This window comes from Artibeus jamaicensis, unplaced genomic scaffold, assembly GCF_021234435.1.
Source record: "Artibeus jamaicensis isolate MK-2021 breed Jamaican fruit bat unplaced genomic scaffold, CSHL_Jam_final scaffold_1964, whole genome shotgun sequence".
NCBI classification, from domain to species: Eukaryota; Metazoa; Chordata; class Mammalia; order Chiroptera; family Phyllostomidae; genus Artibeus; species Artibeus jamaicensis.
The window spans coordinates 13291005-13312772 of NW_026522030.1; the positions used below are offsets into that span (position 1 = coordinate 13291005).

The 21768-nt window shown below is 36.7% G+C and overlaps 1 protein-coding gene across 3 annotated transcripts in view; it reads right to left on the reverse strand.

Moving 5' to 3' along the window:
• Positions 1-1384: 1384 nt before the first annotated feature.
• Positions 1385-21768, reverse strand: part of FSD1L (fibronectin type III and SPRY domain containing 1 like) — a 58815-nt gene continuing 38431 nt past the window's right edge. The window contains exons 9-14 of one of the 3 annotated variants that reach the window (XM_037152734.2): positions 18834-18963; positions 18191-18223; positions 15185-15282; positions 14484-14735; positions 10935-11023; positions 1385-7383 (exon numbers count right to left, since the gene is read on the reverse strand). In XM_037152734.2, coding sequence (XP_037008629.1) covers positions 7261-7383; positions 10935-11023; positions 14484-14735; positions 15185-15282; positions 18191-18223; positions 18834-18963 — 725 coding nt within the window. In that variant the 3' untranslated portion in view covers positions 1385-7260. Of the gene's footprint in view, positions 7384-10934; positions 11024-14483; positions 14736-15184; positions 15286-18190; positions 18224-18833; positions 18964-21768 lie in introns of all 3 variants that reach the window. The other 2 variants (XM_037152733.2, XM_037152735.2) reach the window with 2 other exon arrangements.

Sequence of the window (21768 nt, forward strand, 5' to 3'; positions counted from 1 at the left end):
AAACATATCAAAATTTTTGACCTCATGATGTCTTTAAACGGAAACATTAGTCATGACTGTAAGTTTCCAGGCAGCAAAACTCACTATCCTGAAACCTGATAAAGGAAAAAAGTATTTATCCTGCCTTTCTTGTATGAATTGCATTTCAGTGTAACAGAAATGGTAATGAGAATTCCATATAATAAAGAATGAATGGTAGAACAATCACGTTACTCCGGTGGAATAATATAAAGGACAATACTCATCAATAGATGCTAGAATTAAGGTGAAATGTTGATGAGGAACTTTGTAACAACTGGGTTGAGCTGGCTCCACCTGAACCCACTGATGGGTCTCATCCAGGCTGGGACAGCCAGACACTGCGTATGTACTGACACGATGCAACAGAAAACAACACAGCATCCACCTGTGAGGAATTCTCGCCTAAACTTCGATCTTCAGTTAATAAAACTCTAGATTAATGTCAAGTATAGAGAAGTGATCAGCTAAGTTAAGAATGTGGGACATCCAACAAGACAAATGCCATTTTACCAATGGCATTTAAAAACCATGTAGGGAACTACTATCAAATCAGACTTAAGAGACAACCAAATGCAATGTGTGGACCTTGTCTGGATTCTGATCTGAAGAAAGCAACCCTAAAAAGTCATTTTGGAGACGATGGAAATTTTAATACGCACTGAGCCATTAAATGTTATTAGGATTTCTGTTAACTCTACTAAGAATGTTAACGAACTGTGGCTGTGCTTAAATGAGAAAATCATCATTGATGCCCACTGCAGTACTTATAGCACTTATAGTACTATTTTGATACTTTAAAGGATAACAAATATGGCAAAATGTTAACAACTAATAAATCTAGGTGATGAGTACAAAGGTATTCATTATTAATAGCCTCTACTTTTCTGTATGTTTGAAAATCATCAGGGAAATTAACGGGGAAAATAATAATCTGCTGCAGGCTACTGGTTTCTCAATCTTGCTCACACACCTCTCCATAAGACTCGACACTACTGAGCTTCCCTTCATTTTGATGAAATGAAGTTCCAGCTTCATCTAATCACCGATTATTTTTCTTTTTCTCTCCTAAACTGATTTCAAGTTAGGATACAAATTTTAAGAAGGCTTAGGTTCTACCTCTTACTCTTAGCTAATCTAGCAAAATGCAATGCAAATTGCAACAAGCTCTTAACTGTCATATAGAACTTCCCATCACTGTGTGAAATTCTGTTGAATGGTACTGCTCTAAACTAGTGCTCCGTTTGTGAAAAAGGGACTACGACTTTTTTTTATCTCGTCATCTTCAAAAACATTGTATGTTTTTAATGAGAACTGATAAAATGTAAGCACTGAAGCAAAATAAAGCAGAAAAAGACGTTTAATTTTTAGATGAGATATTCCAGGTGTTTTTGTAAGAATTTAACTTGGTCATTCTACATAGAGCATACAATCACTTCAACACAGAAGTTACTGCACTTTGAATACACTATTTTAAAGTTAAAAACCATTTAAAAGGCTTTGTCTTGTTTCCAAGAAAAATGAGGCAACACGCATATTAAAACACTAGTTTGCAGCACTGAGTATATTATAAATAGTTCATATTTTCATCCATAACTTAAAGTTTTAACCTGAGGAATTAAGAATTTTTATTTTCAGAACTGCATAGTAAAATTGTGTCCAGTGGATAACAATACCAAATAATCTATAAAGATAAACTGTAAACCATTTAATAAATCCAACTTAAAGCAGAAGAAATTTTCTAGGAGAGATACTAAATGATAACCAGGTTCACAAGCTTTTGATAATATTCCATATTTAGAAAAAATGACAATGCAACAAAAGTCAAATGTTAAATGGGCACATACAGCATATATCTTTTAGCCAAAGACAACAAATTTTAACCGTTTGGTTGTTTGGAAAGAATTACTTAAGCCAAATTCAGTCTTTGCACGTGGCACTGAAGAGTCATAAATTAAAAGCGTAAATGCCTGGATGGAGACATAGCTTAAGTCATTTATTATGCTTTACGTTACTATTCTACAGTGATTCACTAATGCTGTGGGAGAAATTTTACAGTTCTAGAAAGTTGAGATCGCGAGTGACAGTCCTGATGAGAAAATACAAAAAGGTCACATCATGCACAAACTAAGGAATGTTAAAAGGCATTTTAATAAGGGTTTTGTTTTTGTTTTTTTAAATCTCACTTGAAGTCCTGGTGATACCACTTTAAGCATAGGATTTTAGTTTTAAAAACTAAAACAAATGGCATCTAGAAGCATCCAAATGGGTAAGTCTGTTATTAACCAAAAACACCACCTCATGTGCACACAGCATTTGCCCGTTGTTGAAGCGACTTCACACACTCCGTTTCATTCTATCCCTCACAACAGCCCTGTGAGGTAGGCTGCCCAAAGAGGAGAAATGGTTTATGTAGAGGCCATAGACCTAGTGTATGGTAAAGTGAAGGTAATGAATTTTAAATACTTAAAAAAATGAAGCCAACATTTTATATTATGTCCAGAAATTTTAAAGACGAGTGGTTTTCAATATAAACTACTCTAAAACTTTAGCTATTATATATCTTCTAGTATGAATTGGTTATAAATTTGATTTTAAAGAGTCTCCCATAAAAGGTAAATGAGACTCGATGCTTTGGTACCTTCCATATTGGAAATGTTTTAAAAAATGCACTCTCATAGCACTTAGGCTCTCCAAAAAGTTCCAGTACTAATAGAAATGCCTTTTACCAATCACTTACATTTTCACTTAAAAAAAAATTGGTCCAAACTTAAGTTCCAGCCAAAGTGAACACATTCACCTACCTTCTCCACTACATACTGTGAAATCTTCTATATGTCCATTTCAAAGGACCAACTTATAATAAATGGGTACCATTAAGTAAATGTATCAGTTTAACTAACATAGCTCAAATGGTTATAATTCAAAAGTCACTGCCTTATACTGACCCAGAAACAAATACTGTTTTAATTTAATAATTGGATAATCTGAGGAGAAGGTACTATGGCAATGTCTGGTATTTATAAGCCAACACTAACCTTTATAATGGCATGTCCAACAATATATTTTCAACAAAAACAAATATACTAAAAGTAACCCATTTAACTCCAAATTACTCAAAGGGCCTAAAGTATCTGCATTAATCACATATTCCAAGTGACAAAGCTATCATAGGTAATACATCAGGATGACAAATACTGGCATAATAGGAATACTGTAAGATACACACAAAACAAACTACACTGAAATGAGGTAAAGCTTTCTGTGATGATTAAGGAAACATTCAGAATCTCTTAGAATGCTCTAGTACTGGCATTGTACACTGCACATTCTGGTTAAAGATAACATATAACTTTGTGGTCACTTGGATGTTGAATAAATTTGTGTTGACCATACATTTCCCTAAATGAATATATACAGTGTAGAAATAAAATCAAGGAAGAAACTTTTCAAGATCCTTTTTTGTGATGATATAAGAATGAACCATACTACATACAATATGCTTATTAAAATTTGAATTTTTTTACAAACTATAACAAATTTACTTTTTAAAATTTGACTTAACAAAACATTAACATGCAAACTTTGTAACACTACTTACTCGAAAGCAGCAAAACTATATGCACTGTAAATCAACCTTCATTAATTTTGGAAATCTGATACAAAGTTTGACTGCCACATTATGAACACTTAAAATATTTGTGGTATGTATTAGCCAAAGAATGAACATTGATTGAACAAATATAGGCTTTCTGAAAAAGAATTATGATGACTTACAAATATAGTCCCTAGTTTTTTCAGCCTGGAATCACAGATTTTATAGTAAAAAGATTACATTTCCCTCTTTAAAATTAATACTCTTTGAAATAATCACTTTCCATAATGTCCTTTTCCAATTTTTAACCTGCTTCCAAAAGAAACAACTTAAAAATACAAATAACTATAAATTTGTGGAAAATGTATATAGAAAAAACTAATCGTTCAGGGTAAGTCATGAAATAAAGGATCATAGCCTAATTAAAGATTTCATGACAAATTACTTACTTTTATTATTTATACCAGCAAGGATCAAGTCACAAAAATTCAAATTATACATGATACTGGTCGTGCTTTAGCTTAATAAACGAGGGACTAAAATTAAGCCAACATGCCTCTTTAGACAGCAACATGGGGAAAACTACTGGTAGAGTGAAGTAGGCCAGTCTAGCTGTGCAGCGGCGATTCCCCGCTTGTCAGAATGGTTGGTACACATGCCGCCAATTAAACCCATGTACAGATAGGCATGACTCGAACACTTCCCATCTGTTTACCTACACTTGGAACAGTCAAAGAATCACTGTATATTACATTTCTATGTGCAATTATTAAACGCTTGGTATATACATATTTACCAAAAATTAAAGACATATGTTACATATATGGTCAGCTCAAATAATCAACATTGAACTGTAAAAAACTTAGTTTTCTAAAGTGCTTAAGGCAATTCCTTTATTTCTTCATCCAGTTTACTAAAACTGGCTTGGGATTCAACTGCTAAAAGAGAAGACACAATACTGAAAGCATGTTTTTATAAAACATAATTTCTTAGACCTGTGATACATCCATTACTGTCAACCTCTCATGCATTTCTTTTGCAGAAAGCAGTCATGTTTGACCTGTCAAAACAAAGTAAAACCACCAACCAAAAAATGTTTGAAAGGGTATACCAACTTTACACAATGTGTTATGAGCCAAAGAGCTCAATATTTTTTTAACTTAAATGTCAATGACAATGTTATATGCGTGGTCAAGTTGAAACAGTTACCTTCATTTGAGATTAATTAGGCACTAGAGTTGATTATTTTCTAGTTTGAAAATGAAGGTGGAAAACTTGCTCCAGTTTAACTTAACACAACTAAACTAAAACCCCACATGTTTTGCTCTTTACTTTTAGAGAACTTTAAGAAGCATGGTAACAAGTAAACCTCAGATGCTTTTTTTTTTGAAGTAATAATAGTATTGCTTCAAGTGAATTTTCCAAATAAATATTAGAAAATTTTATATGAAGGGTTTCAAATGATAGCATGAGCACAGAAAAGAACCGTATGCACCCCTCCAGCCCTTGATTATATCTCCTTTCCCCACGCCCCTGAAACAGAAGGCCTTCGCCAGCACGATCTAATGGGCTCTGGCCTAAACATCGGCTGACTCTGCACGGGGCATGGAGTGAGACGAGCAGGCTTAGAGGAAAAAGGCACTGAATTAAAGAGAAGCCACAGATATACAATAGTAAAAAATTTTATACAAGAATTTCTGGCTTTTTCTGTGTCATTTTTGCTAAAATATACACGTATAACAGTTTACATAAAGCAGCTCCACCACTAAATTACTGCTTTCAGGTTTGACTCTTATGGAAGAGAGATAACTTCCTGTTTCCCTAGGTCCTGGATAAACCTGCTATAGGGAAGAGAACACCCAAAAATTTCTATCAAAATCTCCAGAAGGAACAAACACCAAAATTATATTTGTTTGGAGACTCAAAAGAATAGCTATTAACATATTCATTCTCTAAACTCTCTTAATAGTCTTTGTAATTATAAATACTAAATGTCAGCAGACAATGGTGCAGATATTCTAAAAAAGTAATACCCAGTTCAAGTAAAAGCCATCATTTAGATTTGTTTTAAAATGAGCAAAAAGTCCTATTAGTAAGCAGCGAACTTTAAGAAAGAATGAGCTATTCCCATCCCACAGGCCTTTCTGTAGACAGTGACTCCAATGGAAGAAGCATTGGTCACTTCTTGGGTGGTCATAGTATAATACACTTAAAGTGAGAATGAAAATAAGGAAGTAGAAGTGTCAAAAATTAAAGAATATACAAATTCAGATCTCTTTAAAACACTCAAGGAATCCTTAAATACTACTATAATTACAACTTTCAGTTTGGCTCAAAGGACTTGTGTTACAAATTTTATCCAGCTTTTAAAAAACAGATATGTTCTCAATAACCATGGGTTTTACTTGTTAACACATTTTCCCTAACTTTGGGAAAGATCATTCTATGTTGATTTTTGAAAAAATTACACCCCTTTAGAAAGCAAATGGACGTAGCAAAAGGACTGAGAGGAAATAACCTGTAAGTAGTTATGACTGAAAGACTTCCATGCCAAATAAGTCAGAGATACATAGTTTTTTTTAAACCTCTTGTTTAAACCATTCCATATTTACCAAAAGCATATACAAACGACTTCAGTAAAGAACAGTTTTAGGCACCCCCTTTATAGCCTATCTTTCTCAGGTAAAACTTGAGTAGTGTGTGCATTTTTCTACCTTCTATATAACTTTAATAAACTTTCATTCCTACTAGAAATGTTAAAAATCAGTACAAGTATTATCAATTATTAATAAAATTCAAGTGGGAACTTTACGAAAGATAACTAGTAAAGATAACTTTAAACTAGACAACAAAATCAGAAAACATAAAGCTTTTACAAATCTTACCCACTACTCAAAAGGATGAAATGAAAAGTAGTCTAATTAAACAGGGCAACATATAAAGAACACCCCTTTGCCACTGTTAGTACAGGGAAAAAAACGGAAATTTGGGTGATTGTAATTATGTCTAGAGATTCCTCCTATCCACTCTGATTCTGAGTTATAACCACAAGAAAAAACATCATGACATTTCGAAAAAAGAAAAATGACATAATCTAGTCAATAAAAAAGAGGATAATTTAACAAAACTAACTAAACTTATTTATAAAAGGGGAAAAACAAACCAGTGTAAGAAAACCTGTCTCGAACTCCCAACTATTTCAATTTTTAGAAAACCTCAGAGGACTGTGTATCTTTTTAAAAACTTCAGTGTAAGAAGTAAATAATAGGTAGTAATAAGAGGAAAAAAAGAAAGAAGGCAAGATCTAAACACTTTTTTCTTCAGGCCCCAAGGCTACCTAACTAAACATTAGAAGGGCCAAAGTTATCCAAGAAACGTAAAAACCAGTTTCTATGTAAGTATTTAAACAATGCCTCCCCCCCACACATTTACTCTTCACAATAGCAGTTTCTTGTTCCATCTCTGCTTGCTTCTCTGATAGGGCACAGTAGGTTCCTGTGAATATTTCATATTAGATGCTTAATGCTAACAGATTCCAGGCCTTAAAGCAGAACGTAGCCAATCTCATTTCCATCACTCTCGAGTTTCTATGATTAGGCCACCCAATCAGAAGGGGAGTGGGGTGTCAAACATATTTTCAGGAGGCATTACTGAGTCACAATGTTTAGGCTGCTAGATGAACCAGTCATTCCATTTTCACTTTTCTGAAGTGTTCTCACCGCACTCGGAACCTGCATCCCAGTGCTCAGAGAAAGCCCACCACACCAAACCTAGGAGAAGACAAAAGGCAAAGCTTCAGTCAGATTTCAAATCAAGTCAGAATTTAAGTGTGGCTTAAATTTCCACTTGAAAGGCAAAATGCCACATACATGAACCTCAACAAGTTCCAAACTCATAACCTTCATATTTGAACTGGGGGTGGGGGGGCTAACTCAAGAGTCTCTATGTAGAGCCAAGAGCCCACTGGAGCTGCACCCGAGACAGGGAGCTAAATGCCTGCAAAACTTTGGAGACTGAACTAGATTAATCCAGGCAAAAGATACTGGTTATTATTAATGATGCTAACCTTCACAACCAACAGAAGTGCACCAAGAGCCAACTTGCTTATCCCAGTTCCTGCTTTAGATTTGACGAGGTGCGGCCTGAGACTCTAGGAATCTAACACCTCTCTCTTAACAGAGTAAAACCCACTGGTTTCTTCCCTAACAGGAGAACCTAACGTAAGAACTCTTTTATAATTCTGTAAAAAGGACTTCTGAGAAAAATGCAAATAGCAATATACAGGTACCCTTGCCATAGTCTATTAATTATCAGAAATGTGAATGAGTTTTTGAAAGATAACACTGCTTTGCTTGTGAACAGAGAGCAGAGAATGTTTACAGTGCCTTTACTCAGAATTGCCAAAAACTGGGAGGAACCTAAATGTCCTTTACCTGGCGAAAAGATGAAACACCAGTGGTATACACATATGGAGCTCAGCAATAAAAAAGACAGAGCTACTGACCAGCAGAACAACATGGATGAATTTCAAATGTGTAAGGGGACAGAATCAAAATCTGCATACCATACCACTCCTTTTCTATGATATGTTGGAAAACGCAGAACTACGGGGACTGAAAACTGGTGGTGACTGCCAGGGCTGGGTGTGACAGATGTCCACTACAGAGGAGTGTCAAGGACTCTTCTAAGGTAATGGAAACGTTCTATGTCTTGATGATGGTGGTGGTTATACAACTGTATGCACTTCTCCAATCCCATCAAGCTGTACATGACCGTAAACTGTACAGTAGAAAATTAATCATGTACACCAAAAAATTAAACAATCACTTTACTTAGTTTTAATAAAAGCAAGCAACAATAAAGGCTTGCTTCAATAAGAATAAATTTTTAACCAGTTTGAAAATGCGTTTCCTAAAGTATCTTATGACATTTACTAATGAAATTAGTTTCATTATTTAGAATGAAAAAGCAATGAATAAACTCACTACATGTCTACTTAATATAAACTCAAATTAAGCACGAAACCTACTCATTTGTAAAAGCATATCTAGGACTCAAGGGAAAAAAACTAAGTTCCATACAGTTAAAAAAAATAAGTAAGTAAACAGCTTTGAGTTCCACATTGGCCGGCATGGAAAAACAGCCATAAACACATAATACAGCAGAGGTTTTTGGCAAAGTAAAGTAATAATAATAGTAATCACCCTTCCTTATCCCTTAAAAACTTTTCTATGAGCAATAACTTTATTCACCAATCACCTCTACCTTTTTAATTGAATTTATTCGAGGTGACACTGGTTAATAAAACCTTACGGGTTTCAAGTGCACGACTATAACACATCCTCTGCACACGACGTCGTGTAGTCACCACCCAAAGTCAAGTCTCTTTCTACCACTGCTCACCCGCTCTTTGTCCTCCTCACCTCTCCCCACCTCCCATGTCCTCTGGTAATCACCATACTGTTGTCTGTAATCATTTTTACTTGTTAATGAAAAACTAGAAGTCTTGGTATTAGCATTGTTTTAAACTTATTGTAAGATTTTAGGGCATCTAGGATTAATAATCATCAATTATGAGATTGAAAAGTACTGTATTTTAACCATCATATGCTCTGAACACTTTCTCTTCAGTCGAGTGAAAGGTGGGGTGATGATGAAAACCACATACACAAAACATTCCAAGTCTGCAATGGACACACACCATCCTAATTTGTGGAGGTAGCCCCCAGATTAAAGAATGCTCCAGCCAGAATAATGAAGATCTTAACTGGACTGCAGAATTCCTCACAACAGCCTAACCTGATAGAGAAATGCAAAACATAAAGTAGTTGGGAGAAGCAATAACATTTGCTTAATTAAAAAAATTAATTAAAAACAAATTTCATTTTTTACGGAGAATCGGAACTTCTTCTTATATAAATCAGCTTGAAAGTCAGTGGTCCTGAAATGACGTCTGTGTGTACAGACACCTACACATTTAGCCTACTACACAGTCGTCTGCTATTTTACAAAGATGACATTGCACTGCAATGGAAAAAGGATCTTATCAATGGTTCTGTAATAAGAGGAGATCCATACGGAGTTAAAGATTGTATCATTACTCAACTTCCTACCAAATATATCAATTCTACATTGTACCTTCATTGTAAATGCAGTCTGTATCTAAAGGGATAAGGAAAAGCTTTTGGAAGAGAACATGAGAATATTTTATAATCTTGGGGTGAATAAAGATTCCTTAAAAAGAAAACAAAAGTGCTAACCATAAATGAATCAATGGATAAATTAACCAACACTAAAATTAACAACTTTTGTTCATCAAAAGACACCAAGAAGAGAGGGAAAAGGAAAGCCAGAGTGGAGAGGACATTTGCAGCACATAAATCTGGCACAGGACTCAGACTATATAAAGAACTCCAATCAATCAACAAAAATAGAAAACCCAGTGGAAATACAGGTAAGTCTTGAAGAACCATTTCACAAATGAGTATACTCAAATAGTCAATAAACATATAAAAAGGTGTTGGATAGCACTAGTCGCCAAGGAAGTGCAGATGAAAACCACAGTGTAATACATCTGAGGGCTGTATGTGCAAACTGCTGGAGGGAAATGAATGTAAGCAGCAACTCTGGAAAACTCTACTACAGCTGACTGCACATACATGATCTAGCAACTCCAATCTTAGTTTTATACCCAATAAAAAACATACGTACTACCAAAAGACATGAACCAGAAAATTCACAGCAGTACTATTTATAAATGTCCCCAAAGGGAAACAACCAAAGTATCCAACTAAATTACAATGGATAAATTATGAACAGTCATATAATGGAAAAAATCTGACAATGAGTAAACGACCACCACATAGCATAGCATGGATAAATCTCACAAATGTAATGGTGAGCCAAAAGATATTGAATAATTCCATTCATACAAAATTGAAAAGGACGCAAAATGAGTTTGTGGTATTAAAATTCAAGATAGTAACCTCGGTGGAAGAGGGCCAGTAGGGGCTTAAAATGGGCAAGGGGCTTGTAAGTTTCTTGGAATGTTCCACTACTTGATCTAGATGCTGGTTACAAAAATTAGTGCACTACTATGGAGAGTCATCTAACTGCATGCTTGTGATTAGCATATTTTCATGCATTATCATTTACTTAAACAAGAATACCGAAAATATAGTAGCAATCACAGATTTAAGAAAGGTGCATTGGTGAAAAGGTGAGGAGTATGAAGAAAAGGTATTCTGCTTTCCCAACATATAGCATAGGTTGTTATCCTTAAAGTTGCCAAAACAAATGAAATAATAAATGAAGTACTAACCATGAAACCCGGTAACACTGGCTGAGCAAACTTTGTCTTAAAGGAATACAACAACTGTTTTGAGTTTGCATCATAGAAAGAAAGTTGACCTAAAGGAAGGAGGGAAAAAAAGCCTGATTTATTATACAAAACATTATAACATCTAATTAAGGCTAACATATAATCATGCAAAAAGTAATAACTAAATGCACATCTTGACATTAATTTTTTGTTGTTACAAGCTATAATGACTGGATTTAGTAATTCTTACTTAAAAATCAGTAGAAAACATGTGTAAGAAAAAGACTAAATACACTTTCCTTTCCCTGGTTTTCAAGATCTCCAGAGTGATTCCCTAATCTGGACTATGTCCTACTTAGTCAACTATAAACTATTCCTTTATTTAACAAATGGTTTCCCAGTAAAAATCAAGGCTGTTTGTTCCTCATTTTTACTATAACCCAGTCTCGACTCAAATTCCATTTAAAGTTTACTCTATTAAACTTGTCTTTTAACTACCTGAAAACATACTCAATTTTGTCTCTGAAACCACAGTAGTTATCACTACTTCATTTTTGTTAATTTTTAAAATCCTTTCACAGTCTTTCAACATGATCACGCAAATAAAATGACTTTCTGACCTAACTCTCCAACCTGATGGCCCCCTTACAACCGATATCACTTCTTTAGATTCTTCTCCCATGACTGTTCTCTTGGTTTGTGTCCTAACCCTGAAGATATCTCCTCTTTTTCTCCTTATTCTAAATGTAGATGCTTGTCCAGGCCCTCTTTTCTCTCTACAAAGCTCCCTTAACATACCAGCTACCACCACAGAAAAAATGAAACTAACATTTATCCTACTATGAAAACACTGGTTATTTTACTGCAAAATACGAAGCAACCTAATAGGGTCACAAAGTTAGTAAATGGCAAAGCGGCAACAGTTCATAGTACAATCTTCAGTAGCCACTCCGTGACGCTCTCTCGTAATTAGCTTCAGCTCTAATTCTCTTCTGAGTTCTAGCACTGAATTTCTAAGTATTTGCCAGACATGCCGTGTGGTTGTCCTGTGGGCACCTCAATTTTCCCCAGGGACTCTCTGTTTTCTATTCTATTGATGACACTATCATCCTCTTGATCACACTGGCTGGAACCTCAGAGTCATCTTCAACTCTTCTCCTTTCCCTCCAATCCATATTTAGTTATCAAGTCCTATGAATTCTACTTTTACACCATCAAATCCATTCCTCTTGATTCCCCACTGCTTAGGCCCTTGTTACTACTACTCACTCAACAAACACTTACTAAGAGCTTACTATGTACACAGTGCTTTCTAGGCAATAGGATATAATCCTTAACAAAACAGGCATGGTCCTGCCTACACTGCTTAAAGACTGCCTCCAGAGAAGTTTTACCAAATCTGTGTTTGCAATCTCTTCCACGTTTAGCCATTTGCTCTCTAGCATTTCTGAAACTAAATTATCATCATACAACTACAGATTTCTAAAATGTGTAGAGGCCTCCCTCCCTCGGCTACTAAAAAAGGCCATCCTCATATTATTTTTCAAGGCCCTCAAAATCTGATCCCATTCTCCATTACAACTCCCTCTTGTACCCTTGGCTCTACCAGGGGTGTCCTACCTGCGGTCCTCAAGCCGCATGCAGCTCAGGATGGCCAGCAATGTGGTCCAACACAATCATAAGTTTACTTAAAACATTCTGAAATTGTTTTGTGATTATATGTCTCTAGTATTAATGTGTGGCCCAAGACAACTCTTCTCCCTGTGTGGTCCAGACACACCAAAAGGCTGGACACCCTTGCTAGGCTAACAATTATACTTCCCACTGCTATCTTTGAGGAGACACAAAGAATAGGAAAAGAGACAGAAGATAAAAAGCTAATACTGCCTTGGTAGTGAAAAGAGGGGAGCAGTGAGAATGTGTGCCAATAACTTTGCTGTCTATCCTGAGAAAGTTTATTTATCTAATTCCAAACCAGTAAGTAAAAAGAATGCAGCAAAACTGATGTCATCATCACTAAAACTAAATCAAGCCAATATGAATTTTTTCTTTTAAGAAACTAGACTGATAACTCATGAATAGTAAAATGAGGTTTTAATAGCTTAAAGTGTCAACTTGGAGAGAAGCATCTAGGGAATTACTTTTACTCCTTATTACAATAGTATGTCATCCTTAAAATTTTTATAAATATTTAAATGACAGTAGAGAAGATACTCACACCTACCTAATTCAAAAAGCTTCAAGAAATTTTGCAAAAGATAAATATCAAGCTAATTTTTAGATGATTTCAACAGGAGGGAAAGTTTGACCAAATCTATTAAGATGAAACTTAAGGACAAATATAATTTCTTCATTTGAGATATAAACAACTTCAACAAAAACCTCAAGCTGCGTAATCTAAGAGAAAAAAGGTAATTTGACACAACTCAAAAATTTACATAATAGTCACAGGAATATAAAGTAAAGCACAGGAAATATAGTCAATTGTATTCTAATAACAATGCATGGGGCCAGTTGGGTACTGAAAAGTCGGAACACTGTGTAGGATATGTAACTGTGTGGCCACTATGCCACGCACCTGAAACTGATAAAAATCATACTGAATGGAAGCTGTAATTGGAAACATTTTTAAAATCATAGTCCTAGAAACTGTGCTGCCAAATCACTGTCCTATGATGGTCAGACGTTGTGCATCGTACTGTGAGAGACAACAACCACAGGCCATCATAGAAAGTTGGGAAAATTCTCTTGCCCTGTACTGTGAGTGTCATACATACTGTGAGAGACAACAACCACAGGGCATCAAAGAAATTTGGGAAAATTAAATGAGAGAGATAGCTAATGGCACAGAGAATGTGTAATCTGAGAAAAACAGGGCAAGAGAAGCAGTGTTCATAGTTTTTTAAATAAATACAAATTATCTTGGAAATGTGAATTGGGGAACATAATTTTGCACTTCTTAAGATGACAAAATTTCAGACCAAGAGTCTCAGAAGTGATTGGGAGACAAAGTGAGTCAATTTAAGAAAAACCTTCTAACCACGTGCTATCTAACAATGACAAAGAGGCTGGCTGCCTTCTAAGACAGTAAGTTTCACGTAGAAAAGTTCATCAAGCACAGGAGTGGCAACCACCTGCAGAGATAATGTAAAAAGGATTTTATACTCTATGGTAGATGGATTAGGTAATTTCTAAGGTCTACCCAAACTAGAAAAATCTGACTCTACCACTCTGTACAGGTAATACAACAAGGTAAGAAGGAGTTAAAATGGACAAAAAAGAATTTAGCTTTAAAATTAATATTGGCAAGACCTTTCTTCCTGACTCATTCCGTGTATTATAGATGAGTGCCTTGGTAGGGCTTCAGGGAGACATCAGACACCCTTCCAGTTAATTTGGGAGCTGAAATTATGCTTGTGATCGGATCCTAGTAGGTCAAAACACTCTTACCACAATATTAATGGAAATTCTCTATAGATGATTACCAGTGAAGTAATGAAACACAAGCAACTATGATGAAATGAATTATGAGAAAATCAGTAAACTTACCTCCATCAAAATCACAGAATACACCTATTCTCTCAGGAACAGGAACATCCAAGGCTTTGACTTTATTATTATGCTTTGCTACGAATGTGTTTTGTAGCCAGTTGTTGACATGAATACACCAACTAGTGTTTGTCTTTCCTAACTGGTCAAATTTCCCCAGAGTCTTGTAAGCTACTCCCACACTGTAGGATTTACAGTCCTTCTGGGCCTTGACCTCCCAATAATGTTGTCCACTTTCAATAGTCGTGTCTCCTGCAAAAGACCGGGAAGTAAATTTGACTCTTACCTTTTCCTATGAGTCACAGAGATCTGTACCTATCTCTCATCCCAAAAAGTTGCACAAAAAGTCTGATTCAGGATGTTAATACACAGACACTAATTGCGGAGTATCTGCTATAATTTTACTTATACATTAATTTTTCTGAATATATAAAGCTTCAGAACTTTTCTTCCTTACTATATCCTCAGGAGTTATGCATATATGTACAGTGTTGTGTAAAAATAAATTAAGTTTTAAACATATCAATAATAAGACAATTTGAAAACCTGCCAAAGCAATTAGGCTCCAAGAGGGAGAAATTTGGGCAAAGATTCATTCAATACACATGCAGTCACCCCATCTCCCAGGGAGCAGAAAGCCCACCGGTATGACTGTGGTGACTTTGCCATGAGTTAATGAAGAACTATGACTTCTGTCCTACCCAACACCGTGTATGATTCCCCAGTAAAACGGTCTCTGCTGCCTCGCACTGCTGGTGGCCGGGAGCCTACGGATGTCCGTTTGGGGGATGGTGTTCCACTTCTACAGAAACAGGGACAAAAGGAAAAACAAACATTCTATGTTGTAAATGTTTCACAGACTAAAACTGCAAATCATGAAAGAAAGCTTGGAAAAGATTTTTTAATTATGCTACACAGATCTCACTATTTAATTTTATCTGAATTATTACACAGAGCTGTCAATGATAAACACTCGTATGTAAGAAGTCATCAATACAAAGCAGGCTGAAAACACTAACATCATGCAGACACAGCAAGGCTCACACGAAGAACACAGTTGAAATAAGAAACAACGCCCAGATGAGATACAAAGGGGAAAAGAACTCAAGAAAGATAATGTGTTATAGCTTACATTTCTTGCAGTTAAATTTAAATAGAAGCAAAAGCAAAAATAGGTTTACTACAATCCAAACTAAATAACCTTTTTTGTAAGCAGTATGTATTCTTGTTCTGGATCTTTCTTCTTAAAAAGAGAAACAGCAATTTCCCAAATCTATGCACTGGATAATGTCAAGTATTAAAAAGGTGTATCTCCTACTATGACAGACAAGATCCAATCTGATCTCCCCTGATATCAAATTATATCATGTGGTAAAAACTGGACAGTATTAGGCCTTTCACAAACTCAAAATAAATCAAATCCCAAAGATGTTTAAAAGTCAGCATGACAATTACATTGAATCACTGCATTTAAAAAACAAAAAATTTACAACTTACCAGTAATAAAGAAATAAAAGGAAGGCATGAAGAAAAGAAAAACAAACAGAACTACTGAGAAGGGCAGTTTAAATTTCAGAGAAAAGTTAAATAAGAACCCTGCCACCACAGCACTCCAGACCTCTGACCCGAAGCACGTCTCTGCAAGAAGTACAACAGCTATTATTACCCTTACGTCATGCCTCCTCAATCTCTTTAAAGGCATGCTGGCCACTTAACTTTCTGGATTAAGATTCTTTGTTACCTCTACTCTGAATCGTTTTACCAGCTTCCAAATGATCTCTTTGCTTCCCAATTCATTTTGTTCATTGTTATCAAGTAAATGTAACTCTGATTTTTCTACTTTAAAATCTTCAACTCCTTCGTTACGGGCCACAAATAACTCAGGTTGGCATTTCAGGTTCTTCTTGATTTGGTTCCAGTCTGCTTTTCTAGTTTTTTCACACCTAGAGAGCACTCTCCAGTTAAATGTAGCAGCTGAAGACTTCCTTAAACTCTGGCAGTCTGCTTTCACACCTTTCCTCTTGTTGCTGCCTCTCTAACTCCAAGTCCAGTGCCACCCATTCTTCTTTTTCCTTGAGAATGAACCTAAATCCTTTGCATTCGTGAAAGTCTCCCAGATCCTATAAAGCTAAAACAATAACTCTTTGGGGAGTCTAGCTCCAGACCAGAATCCTATGTGTATTCTTTCAGGCCCAAGCACAGGTAATTATAAAGGTTTTCACTGGCTGGCCTGGGGGCAGGGGCTCCCTTCCCCACACGTACTTCATGAGCAGCCAGCTCACTAGTTTCTGGAGGGAGCTGCGATCCCCTGCCCCTACCCCAAACCCATGTGCATATCTGCGTTCCTAGCTTAGGCACCTCTATTAGAAATCCCCTCAGGTGAAGCACCCTTTCCACTGCCTCTGCAGGAACCTCCATGAAGGGACAGGGGCAGGGATGATATATAAAGACACTTCCCTCTCCTCAGTCTCAATACTTTGGTACTTCTAACCTTTCCTGTTCTTCCATCTTCTTGACCTCTGGTCCATAAACAACAGGATGAGCCTTTTGTCTGGAGCTTTCTCAGCAGTGAAATGGTATCTACCACCTGTAATCGGCTCTGACTTACCCGACCCTTACCTCATCCTGTTGGGAAAATGGAACACTGGAAGAGCTAGCACCCTTTCCTTTGTGGCCTCTTGCTCATACTGTCCAAGTCAGTGAACAAAAGGCTTCACTGTTACTTTCAGTTTGGCTCAGTGTCCTAAATGACCACTCAACACTTGGCAACTCAGGACTTCTTCCTCTAAGTTCCTTTATTCACATTCACCACCACACATACTCTCTACCTGTATTACTGTTACTTGTATGTAGATATGTCTCTCATCTACCTAAGTCAGAGAACATTTCTGGAAGGCAGGAGCAGTGTTTGTCTCTATAAACCCCACAATAGCCAGCTGATATCCTACAGTAAACAAATATTTATGGAAAGAATAAATGTATATGATATTTCAAAAGTAGCCTACTTAGAAAATACCCTTAAAAGGAGGGAAAGGAGAGAGAGAAATACAATATGAAATGCTAAATATAAGCAGTCTAAAGCTCTCCAGGTGACCAAATGAAACTTTATTAAATCCAATAGCATCTTATAATTTATAATATACTACCTATGAAATCACTTTTGCCTGTGAGCAAATAAACTAGAAAAAAGAAAGATAATTTTGAAAAGAGAACACATTCTGGTTTCTGATAAAGCTATGTGGATCTTTCTGTCACTGTCCTAATAATTTCACTAATAACCTTTACTTTTTATCCTGATGCTTTCAAAACTGCATGACTATTGTAAAACAATGAACACCTCAAACAACCCTGCGTCAAATACAAATAAAAGCGAAGCTATAAAGTTAGATATACTGAATACAGCACAAGAAAGATTCCAGGTATAAGTAAATGTTGAAAAAAGTCAGATGAAAGAAAATAATTCAAGAAAGACTTTAAGCAGAGCTTATTGTTTTGTAATCATATACAATATAATCCAAATATGCAGCACACTTTAATGCTATAAACTGAAAACATAAGCCACCAATACAGTCTACACAGAGCAGTATTTTAGTTTTTGAAGGCTGCTGCAATGGCTTCTGCTTATTGGTTAAAGAAAAACAATTAGTTATTTAGCCAAGCTAGCTAGCTGTGCTACGTCCTAGAACTAGACAGACACAGATCATCACCTTGTATGTTTCCTCAGTGAAGTAACATGGGCACTGTCAGATAAAAACAGGCAACTGTTAAGAGTGCTTCACAACTTAAATTTAACAGCTTATCATCAAATTAGATCAAAAGCCTGATAAGGAAATTCTGTTTTCGATTCACTGTTGTAACTCACAGTGATATTCCCTTATTTCAATTTGAGGAAAATTTTCCTCTGTTAAAAAAGAAAGAGGCTCCATACTTTGAGACTATTTAAATAAATGTAACAACAACTGCAAGCTCCCAAGCCTTGGGGTGAAGGCAAGGCTAAAGGCTGCTACTCCAGGCGGACGTTCAGTTAAGACTAGGGATCTAAACCTCAGGAACTGTACTAGGAACTTCTCTCTAAGCAGTTCAAGTGGCTAGAGATACAACTTTAAAGAAATGGACCACTAAAACAAAAATGTGCAAGAAGGGAATCAGAAAAGAAACTAAGAACAAGTAATGAAAATGTTAGCAACAAACTCAAAAGTTGACTAACAATATTATATGCTTCTCCTTTGGGTTACTAACATATCACAAATCATACTGATATACAGAATAAGAATTTCATTACATTATTGTCAAGTAAAAATCAATGTACAAAGCATCTGTCCAGATAACAGATTTAAGGGACTAGCTTACCTGCCCTTGTTCTCTTTTCCTTTAATTTTAGTTTCTTGACCTTTTCCTCCAGTCGGATCCCACTCTACACAGGTATCCTCAACTCTCAGGTTCAAATGAGATGACGAGTTATCCAAACTGAAGTTAAGTGCTATAAAAAACATCACTTCAATTTTGTAAAAATGTAGCACATCTCCACTTTATGAAGTGCAACTATCATCGCATTATTTTCCTACTCCATTTCTTTCAACACTGTATATAAGGAACAGAGTTCAAATTCCTAATCCTAGAAAAAGACCTGAAACATAAGGCCATGATCTAGTAATTCCTACTTTATCTCCCATTGTTTTTTATGTATCGTATCCTCCAAGCAAATCGATGTCTCTGCATGGCCAATGCTGTTTCTGCTATTCCTTCTGCTGGAATCTCCATCAGTATACAAGAACCTTAATTTCCTGTTATTAGAGTAACAATTGATTACCAGTTGATTGTTATGATTACATAGGAAGAGGCATTGGCAGAAGAAGTAAGGATGAGGAGAAAGTGATGTGGTGTAAAAAATTATAGAGCCCCGCCCTGACTGGTGTGACTCAGTTGACTGGCCTTCATCACGCAGAGCAAAAGGTCACCAGTTCAATCCCAGTGAGGGCACAGGCTTGGGTTGAGGGTTCAGTCCCTTGTAGAGCATGTACGAGAAGCAACTGCTTGATGTTTCTCTCTTGCATTAGTGTCTCTCTCCCTCTCAATCTCCCTCCCTTTCCCTCTAAAAATAAATAAAATCTTAAAATTTTTTTATTTACTTATTTTTAGAGAGGGGAAGGGAGGGAGAAAGAGAGAGAGAAAAACATCAGTGTGTGGTTGCCTCTCATGTGGCCCCGACTGAGAATCGAACCTGCGAACCTTTGGTTCACAGCCTGCACTCGATCCACTGAGCTATGCCAGCCAGGGCAAAATAAATAAAATATTTAAAAATATTAGAGAGCCTAGCACACTTAATGATTCCTTATTTAAACTCCCAGTAGTTTCAAATTCAGACCAGCGCAGAGACACGGGCCATGCCAGAAGAAACAAGGGAACTGAACAGCTGAGATAGCTACATACCCTTTACCTGACCAGGGTAGGGGGCGCTGCCTAAATGAAAACAAGTCAAAACCACAAAGCAAAACTACGCTTTTCAAGTTCCTTGGATTTGGGGGAAGTATCTGTACATTCACAAGACTTACTAGGACTGCTAGTTTTCAGTATAGCCTCTCTTTGGAAATTGAGCGTAGATCATTCAAATGTAATGCTGAGTAATGCACAGTTCCTCCTCTGATAAATAAATGCAATTCCTGGAATCTGTCTTAAAGCATCATCATCTTCTACACAGTTACCAGCTAATCTGCCTGTTAGTTACATTTTCCTCCCAAAGTTCAAACTTCTGGCAATTCCTCACTGAAGGAATATTCTTGTACACTACTCCATTTCACCTAAGTATTTAGCAAAGGCTTCAGTATGCCTGTGAGAATGCATCATCAGATAACACTATTCACACAGAGAGCTTAAGGTCTCCCTAGTGAATCAAGAATCCTTCTATCCCCCTCTACTGTTCTGTACAGAGCACTTAAATTTCAACCATGCATTTGCCCCACTGTTTATTGGGGTCTTTATTTATACAACATTCTAAATACAAATTTAAAGACCATACCCACTTCTAGTAATTGTCATGCTATGCAAGTAAGTTAATAGTGTTCAACATCTGCACATGGACAGAAATAACAGAGCTTTCCAGTAAAGATGATTTAGAATTCCTTAATAGATAGGTTACTAAAAAGTTAGGAGACTAGCTCAGTTGGTTAAAGCATTATCCAACAGGCCAAGCTTGTGGGTTCAATTCCCAGTTAGGGCACATAAAAAAAACAACCAATGAATGCATTAAAACAAGGGGAACAACAAAGCTATGTTTTTTTCTCTTTTTCTCTCTCCCTTCTTCTCTCTCAAATTAAAAAAAAGTCAGAATTAAGAAAAATTAGAACTTTCGGTCAAGACAGGAGTGTAGGCAAACATGGCTCTTCTCTTCATACAACACATCAAAATTACAACTAATAAGTAGAACAACTAGCACTCAGAACCATCAGAAATCAAGCTGGATTGAGTCTTACTACTACTGAATTAAAGAAACCACACCCATCCAAACTGGTATAAGGGGTACAGACATGGAAGGGGCTGGTCCCTCACCCATGTGTGGTGGATAAAAATTTGGGAGGAATATTTCGGGAGCAAGAAGTTCCAATTCTACACCAGGACCCCCAGCCCAGGGTTCCAGTGCCAGGAAGATAAGTCCCCACAACTTCTGGCTGCAAAAACCAGCAAGAATTGAGTTAGTGAAAGAAACTTATGGATCTCCAAGCAGTTCCTCTTAAAAAATCCACATAAGGCCAGAAGTTGACTCATTCCCTCTGAACTCCAGCACCAGGGTAGCAGCTTGAAAGGCACCAGTGACATACAGAGAGAAACTAAAGTTATCTGGTATTGAGGCAAGCAGATGCCACCTTTTCTAAAACCTAACCCCCACCAAGCTGGCAAGCTGGTGCCGTATCTGAGACTCCATCAACCTGGCTAACACTGGGTGACCTGCCTTGGAGATCCCTGGAATCCCATGCAACTTATGGACCCACCCAAGATACTTTTCTCTATAAATGACTGGTCTTGGCTCACACTTCATAACTTACTAAATCTTGTCACACAAGCAACAGCTGGCCTCAGTGAGTCACAGGCCAGGCACTAGCAACGGCCAGCCTAGATTCACAGCTTGGCTTCGCCTGGGGATCTCCACGGCCAGCACAAGTAGCAGCCATCTCAGATTGATGTATAGCTCAAGCAGGGTGGGCCTGGAAAAAACACAGATCGGGGCTGACCTTGGCCTGCACTACCTGCGAACCCCAGGGCCAGTGCACACAGTGGACAGATACAGACC